This window comes from Oncorhynchus mykiss, chromosome 21, assembly GCF_013265735.2.
Source record: "Oncorhynchus mykiss isolate Arlee chromosome 21, USDA_OmykA_1.1, whole genome shotgun sequence".
NCBI classification, from domain to species: Eukaryota; Metazoa; Chordata; class Actinopteri; order Salmoniformes; family Salmonidae; genus Oncorhynchus; species Oncorhynchus mykiss.
In genome coordinates this window covers 61,122,232-61,129,826 of record NC_048585.1, presented here as the reverse complement: position 1 = coordinate 61,129,826, position 7,595 = coordinate 61,122,232, and the positions used below count along the sequence as shown (strand labels likewise).

Sequence of the window (7,595 nt, the reverse complement as noted above, 5' to 3'; positions counted from 1 at the left end):
AAGCGCTCAGTGTTTTTATCTCAGCCCCTAAGGTACAATTAACAGTAGCCTAACAGACAAACTGGACCAGCCAGTTGTAGCCTTCAGTTTAATTCACAAAGATCGTATAGATGCTTATTGGTGTTAATCTAGGTGTTATTATCTATTTATTTATTTATTTTAATCGTCAAAATCATGTTTTGTATTTGTCTTCTGTGCAAATTAAACAATTTATTTCATTTTAAAAATATATATATATCTGCGGGTCACAATTTCTATAATACATAGACTGACGTTGTGTAACCTAGGTTACTAAACTACTCAAACATGTTCAACTAGGGAAGGAGATAGAATCTATTCCGCTATGGAGAGTAAACTCATCGAGGAAATGTTTCTAGAGCCGTAATGAACCCTGTTAGGGAGACTCGTAGTGGTAATGATGGCTTGTCTCGAGAATAGAAAGTTAAGTAGGCTACTAAAGTGGCGAATGTATTAGGGACCATCAACTAGATTCAGCCGCGACATGATGTTCTTCTTGAGCGGATGGTCAGAGGACCGTAACATGTTTTATTTATTTCACCTTTATTTAACCTTTATTTAACTAGGCATAACAACAAACAAACATACAAATAATTTGTAGACTGCAAATGAACAGCAAAGAAGCCCAAACATGATGTAATATTTGACTAAAACATATATCATTTCAACCGTTACTTACATTTGATTTCCAAAATTAAAATCACTTGGGAGACGATTTACTGGCGTTTTTAACAGTCTTTTATGTCCAACAATTAAACACGTTTCCAGGGACTCAAAATCAAATCACCAGCTAGGAACGCTGTGGTTAGTAGTGGGGCTGTGGTGTCTTTAGCAGTGAATGAACGTGTTAAAATATGTGGCAGACGGAAAGAGAGAGAAATATATATATATATATATATATATATATATATATAGAGAGAGAGATGAGCACTGCAGAGAGAGAGAGAGAGAGAATCACTAGAGGAGTTGCGTTTGGTGAGAGGGAGGCACTGAAGGAATAGAGAGAGAGAGAGAAAATCACTAGAGGAGTTGCGTTTGGAGAGAGGGAGGCACTGAAGGAATAGAGTGAGAGAGAGAGAGAGAGAGAGAGAGAGAGAGGGGCACTGAAGGAATTGAGAGAGAGAGAGAGAGAGAGAAAATCACTAGAGGAGTTGCGTTTGGAGAGAGGGAGGCACTGAAGGAATAGAGAGAGAGAGAGAGAGAGAGAGGCACTGAAGGAATAGAGAGAGAGAGAGAGAGGGGCACTGAAGGAATAGAGAGAGAGAGAGAGAGAGAGAGAGAGAGGGGCACTGAAGGAATAGAGAGAGAGAGAGAGAGAGAGAGAGAGAGGGGCACTGAAGGAATAGAGAGAGAGAGAGAGAGAGAGAGGGGCACTGAAGGAATAGAGAGAGAGAGAGAGAGAGAGAGAGAGAGAGAGAGAGAGAGAGGGGCACTGAAGGAATAGAGAGAGAGAGAGAGAGAGAGAGGGGGGCACTGAATGAATAGAGAGAGAGAGAGAGAGGGGCACTGAGGACGCGGAAAGGGCCAAAAAAAAAGACGAGAAAGAAGAGAGGAGGAAATAGTAAATAAATCAGGACTAGTTTATTTTGTCTACGTAACGTGAAGTTATCAGTAGAAAACGGACAAGTCAACCGCTTTTTCATACGTTTTTTACAACACCACGAGGACAGAGACGGGAGAGCCGCGTGGAATATGTTCTCTTTGTACTGAACAGGAGACTCTTTGCTATAGCTGTATTTTTATGCGACGAATTGTCACAGTGGAAATAAGCCAATTTTATAGTCTATTTTTGATGGTGATTTTGATTTGGAAACCACCAAGTGAACCTAATGCCATGCTCTTTTGCACGAAGGGAACAATAGCGTAACAGAGACTTGACTCGGTACATTTTCTATCTGCTCCTGTAGAATCAATACCGCGTTAAACGACCACACAACACGGAGAACAATACAAAAAATAACGCGAATAAATTCGCTCTACCAACAGGACTTCCAGGATCTTCTTCAGCCGACCGAACATGGCTGCGGTTACCAGCCCAGAGACGAGTCCTCAACCCCGGGTATATTTCCAGACGGCAGCTGCCGGTTCCACCGAAGAACCGGAGATCCCTGTTCGGAAGCAAGGGCGAGTAACCGTGAAATATGACCGAAAAGAATTGAGAAAGAGACTGAATCTGGAGGAATGGATAATCGATCAGCTAACGGCTCTTTACGACTGTGAGGTGAGATACCGATAAATAAATAACACAACGATTAGGTTGAATGTCGCAAATGCTACCCACCCTATATAGTGCACTACTTTTGACTTGGTGTAATAGGGGCTATGATTAAAAGGAGTGTACTGTTGAATAGGGTGACAATTTGAGGTCATAAAGGCTACTGTAATGAATAATTGAATCTATCGATTGGGTTTAAGACCCCCCCCCCAGGTCTAATAATCAGTTTATCTGGTATTTCATGTGAAAGTTGAACAACGTGGGTGTAATCAGGAATAGATTAAGACTAAACATCACAGTGTCATCATAGCATGACATGACCTTTCTATTAGGCCTGTAGCCTGTAGCCTGTAACCTGTAACATGTAGCCTGTAACCTGTAACATGTAGCCTGTAACCTGTAGCCTGTAACCTGTAGCCTGTAACCTGTAGCCTGTAGCCTGTAGCCTCTAACCTGTAACATGTAGCCTGTAACCTGTAGCCTGTAACCTGTAGCCTGTAACCTGTAGCCTGTAGCCTGTAGACTGTAGCCTGTAGCCTGTAGCCTGTAACCTGTAGCCTGTAACCCGTAGCCTCTAACCTGTAACCTCTAACCTGTAGCCTGTAACCTGTAGCCTGTAGCCTGTTTGTCTGTAGTCTGTAACCTGTAGCCTGTAATTTGTAGCCTTTAACCTGTAACCTGTAACCTGTAGCCTGTAATCTGTAGCCTGTAATCTGTAGCCTGTAATCTGTAGCCTGTAGTCTGTAGCCTGTAACCTGTAGCCTGTAACCTGTAGCCTGTAACCTGTAGTCTGTAGTCTGTAACCTCTAACCTGTAGCCTGTAACCTGTAGCCTGTAATCTGTAACCTGTAGCCTGTAGCCTGTAATCTGTAGCCTGTAGTCTGTAGTCTGTAACCTCTAACCTGTAGCCTGTGATCTGTAGCCTGTAACCTGTAGCCTGTAGTCTGTAACCTCTAACCTGTAGCCTGTAACCTGTAGCCTGTAGGCTGTAGCCTGTAACCTGTAGCCTGTAACGTAACCTGTAACCTGTAGCCTGTAACTTGTAGCCTGTAACCTGTAGCCTGTAATCTGTAGCCTGTAATCTGTAGCCTGTAGCCTGTAACCTGTAACCTGTAGCCTGTAGCCTGTAACCTGTAGCCTGTAGCCTGTAGTCTGTAACCTCTAACAAGTAGCCTGTAACCTGTAGTCTGTAACCTGTAGCCTGTAGCCTCTAACCTGTAGCCTGTAATCTGTAGTCTGTAACCTGTAGCCTGTAGCCTGTAGCCTCTAACCTGTAGCCTGTAATCTGTAGCCTGTAACATGTAACCTGTAGCCTGTAACCTGCAACCTGTAGCCTGTAATCTGTAGTCTGTAACCCGTAGCCTGTAGCCTCTAATCTGTAGCCTGTAATCTGTTGCCTGTATTCTGTAGCCTGTAGCCTCTAACATGTAGCCTGTAACCTGTAACATGTAGCTTGTAGCCTGTAGCCTCTAACCTGTAGCCTGTAATCTGTAGCCTGTAGCCTGTAGTCTGTAGCCTGTAGCCTGTAGCCTGTAGCCTGTAGTCTGTAGCCTGTTGCCTGTAGCCTGTAGCCTGTAACCTGTAGCCTGTAACATGTAGCCTGTAATCTGTAGCCTGTAACCTGTAGCCTGTAATATGTAGCCTGTAATCTGTAGCCTGTAATCTGTAGCCTGTAACATGTAGCCTGTAATCCGTAGCCTGTAACCTGTAGCCTGTAACCTGTAGCCTGTAACATGTAGCCTGTAGCCTCTAACCTGTAACATGTAGCCTGTAGCCTCTAACCTGTAGCCTGTAACCTGTAGCCTGTAACCTGTATTCTGTAGCATGTAACATGTAGCCTGTAATCTGTAACATGTAGCCTGTAGCCTCTAACCTGTAGCCTGTAACCTGTAGCCTGTAACCTGTATTATGTAGCCTGTAACATGTAGCCTGTAGCCTCTAACCTGTAGCCTGTAACCTCTAACCTGTAGCCTCTAACCTGTAGCCTAATTAAACAACTATATATCCCATTAGCCTAAATAATATGCTATAGTCAAGTCACTCATATATATCCCGTCCACCGGACAATTTACATTGACCTTCTCCTCCATTTGTTTTGTACTGCTACTCCATGATTATTATCTATGCATAGTCTCTTCACCTCTACCTACAAATGACCTCTAACCTGTACCCCCGCACACTGACCCTGTACCGGTACCCCCTGTATATAGCCTCCACATTGACCCTGTACCGGTACCCCCTGTATATAGCCTCCACATTGACTCTGTACCGGTACCCCCTGTATATAGCCTCCACATTGACTCTGTACCGGTACCCCCTGTATATAGCCTCCACATTGACCCTGTACCGGTACCCCCTGTATATAGCCTCCACATTGACTCTGTACCGTAATACCCTGTATATAGCCTCCACATTGACTCTGTACCGGTACCCCCTGTATATAGTCTCCACATTGACTCTGTACCGTAATACCCTGTATATAGCCTCCACATTGACTCTGTACCGTAACACCCTGTATATAGCCTCCACATTGACTCTGTACCGGTACCCCCTGTATATAGCCTCCACATTGACTCTGTACCAGTACCCCCTGTATATAGCCTCCACATTGACTCTGTACCGGTACCCCCTGTATATAGCCTCCACATTGACTCTGTACCGGTACCCCCTGTATATAGCCTCCACATTGACTCTGTACCGGTACCCCCTGTATATAGCCTTCACATTGACTCTGTACCGTAACACCCTGTATATAGCCTCCACATTGACTCTGTACCAGTACCCCCTGTATATAGCCTCCACATTGACTCTGTACCAGTACCCCCTGTATATAGCCTCCACATTGACTCTGTACCGGTACCCCCTGTATATAGCCTCCGCATTGACTCTGTACCGGTACCCCCTGTATATAACCTCCACATTGACTCTGTACCGGTACATCCTGTATATAGCCTCCACATTGACTCTGTACCGGTACCCCCTGTATATAGCCTCCACATTGACCCTGTACCGGTACCCCCTGTATATAGCCTCCACATTGACTCTGTACCGGTACCCCCTGTATATAGCCTCCACATTGACTCTGTACCGGTACCCCCTGTATATAGCCTCCACATTGACCCTGTACCGGTACCCCCTGTATATAGCCTCCACATTGACTCTGTACCGTAATACCCTGTATATAGCCTCCACATTGACTCTGTACCGGTACCCCCTGTATATAGTCTCCACATTGACTCTGTACCGTAATACCCTGTATATAGCCTCCACATTGACTCTGTACCGTAACACCCTGTATATAGCCTCCACATTGACTCTGTACCGGTACCCCCTGTATATAGCCTCCACATTGACTCTGTACCAGTACCCCCTGTATATAGCCTCCACATTGACTCTGTACCGGTACCCCCTGTATATAGCCTCCACATTGACTCTGTACCGGTACCCCCTGTATATAGCCTCCACATTGACTCTGTACCGGTACCCCCTGTATATAGCCTTCACATTGACTCTGTACCGTAACACCCTGTATATAGCCTCCACATTAACTCTGTACCAGTACCCCCTGTATATAGCCTCCACATTGACTCTGTACCGGTACCCCCTGTATATAGCCTCCGCATTGACTCTGTACCGGTACCCCCTGTATATAACCTCCACATTGACTCTGTACCGGTACATCCTGTATATAGCCTCCACATTGACTCTGTACCGGTACCCCCTGTATATAACCTCCACATTGACTCTGTACCGGTACATCCTGTATATAGCCTCCACATTGACTCTGTACCGGTACCCCCTGTATATAACCTCCACATTGACTCTGTACCGTAACACCCTGTATATAGCCTCCACATTAACTCTGTACCAGTACCCCCTGTATATAGCCTCCACATTGACTCTGTACCGGTACCCCCTGTATATAGCCTCCGCATTGACTCTGTACCGGTACCCCCTGTATATAACCTCCACATTGACTCTGTACCGGTACATCCTGTATATAGCCTCCACATTGACTCTGTACCGGTACCCCCTGTATATAACCTCCACATTGACTCTGTACCGGTACATCCTGTATATAGCCTCCACATTGACTCTGTACCGGTACCCCCTGTATATAACCTCCACATTGACTCTGTACCGGTACATCCTGTATATAGCCTCCGCATTGACTCTGTACCGGTACCCCCTGTATATAGCCTCCACATTGACTCTGTACCGGTACCCCCTGTATATAGCCTCCGCATTGACTCTGTACCGGTACCCCCTGTATATAGCCTCCACATTGACTCTGTACCGGTACATCCTGTATATAGCCTCGTTATTCTTATTTTATTGTGTTATTTTTTTAAATCATTTTTTAACTTTAGTTTATTTGGTAAATATTTTCTTAACTTGATTCTTGATTTGCACTGTTGGTTAAGGGCTTGTTAGTAAGCATTTCAAGGTAAGGTCGACACTTGTTGTATTCGGCGCATGTGACAAATAAAGTTTGATTTGATTTGTAGAGGGAAGGGAAGCTTCTAATCAATGGAAGATGTGTTAAAAATGAATCAGTCGCTTCCAGTAATCAATCAGTCGATGACGAGGCATAAACCCATCATGTTGCATCAGACACATGAAAACTGGGGTGCTTTAGTTTACAGCTACGGTTCTGAGCTGTGTGTGTGTGGGGGGGGGGGGGGGGGGGGGGGGTTCTGAGCTGTGTGTGTGTGTGTGGGGGGGGGGGGGGGGGGGGGGTGATTCTGAGCTGGCAATGACCCACATTCTATTCCTAGCAGGGATTTACAGCTACCATTCAGAGAAAGAGAGGAACGGAAGGAGGGAGGGAGTTACCTGTGGATCTATTGCCTGAATACAGACATGCTTCCACAAAAACGCAGTAGGACTAAGACCAGCTGGATGGAGAGACAGATAGTAGACCAGCTGGATGGAGAGACAGACAGACAGATAGTAGACCGGCTGGATGGAGAGAGAGAGAGAGGCAGAGAGAGAGAGAGAGAGAGAGAGGCAGAGACAGAGAGAGAGAGAGAGAGAGAGAGAGAGAGAGAGAGAGACAGTAGACCAGCTGGATGGAGGGAGAGACAGACAGTAGACCAGCTGGATGGAGAGAGAGAGAGAGAGAGACAGTAGACCAGCTGGATGGAGAGAGAGAGATAGAGACGGTAGACCAGCTGGATGGAGAGAGAAACAGTAGACCAGCTGGATGGAGAGAGAGAGAGAGAGAGACAGTAGACCAGCTGGATGGAGAGAGACAGAGAGACAGTAGACCAGCTGGATGGAGAGAGAGAGAGAGAGAGAGAGAGAGAGAGAGTAGACCAGCTGGATGGAGAGAGACAGAGACAGTAGACCAGCTGGATGG

General features: G+C 45.7%; 1 protein-coding gene across 3 annotated transcripts in view; it reads left to right on the top strand.

The window, feature by feature from the left end:
* The first annotated feature begins 1,490 nt into the window (after positions 1-1,490).
* LOC110510459 (protein phosphatase 1 regulatory subunit 14B) overlaps positions 1,491-7,595 on the top strand; it is a 48,817-nt gene continuing 42,712 nt past the window's right edge. Inside the window, exons 1-2 of one of the 3 annotated variants that reach the window (XM_021591826.2) lie at positions 1,494-1,900; positions 2,005-2,239. In XM_021591826.2, coding sequence (XP_021447501.2) covers positions 2,036-2,239 — 204 coding nt within the window. In that variant the 5' untranslated portion in view covers positions 1,494-1,900; positions 2,005-2,035. Of the gene's footprint in view, positions 2,240-7,595 lie in introns of all 3 variants that reach the window. The other 2 variants (XM_021591827.2, XM_036958335.1) reach the window with 2 other exon arrangements.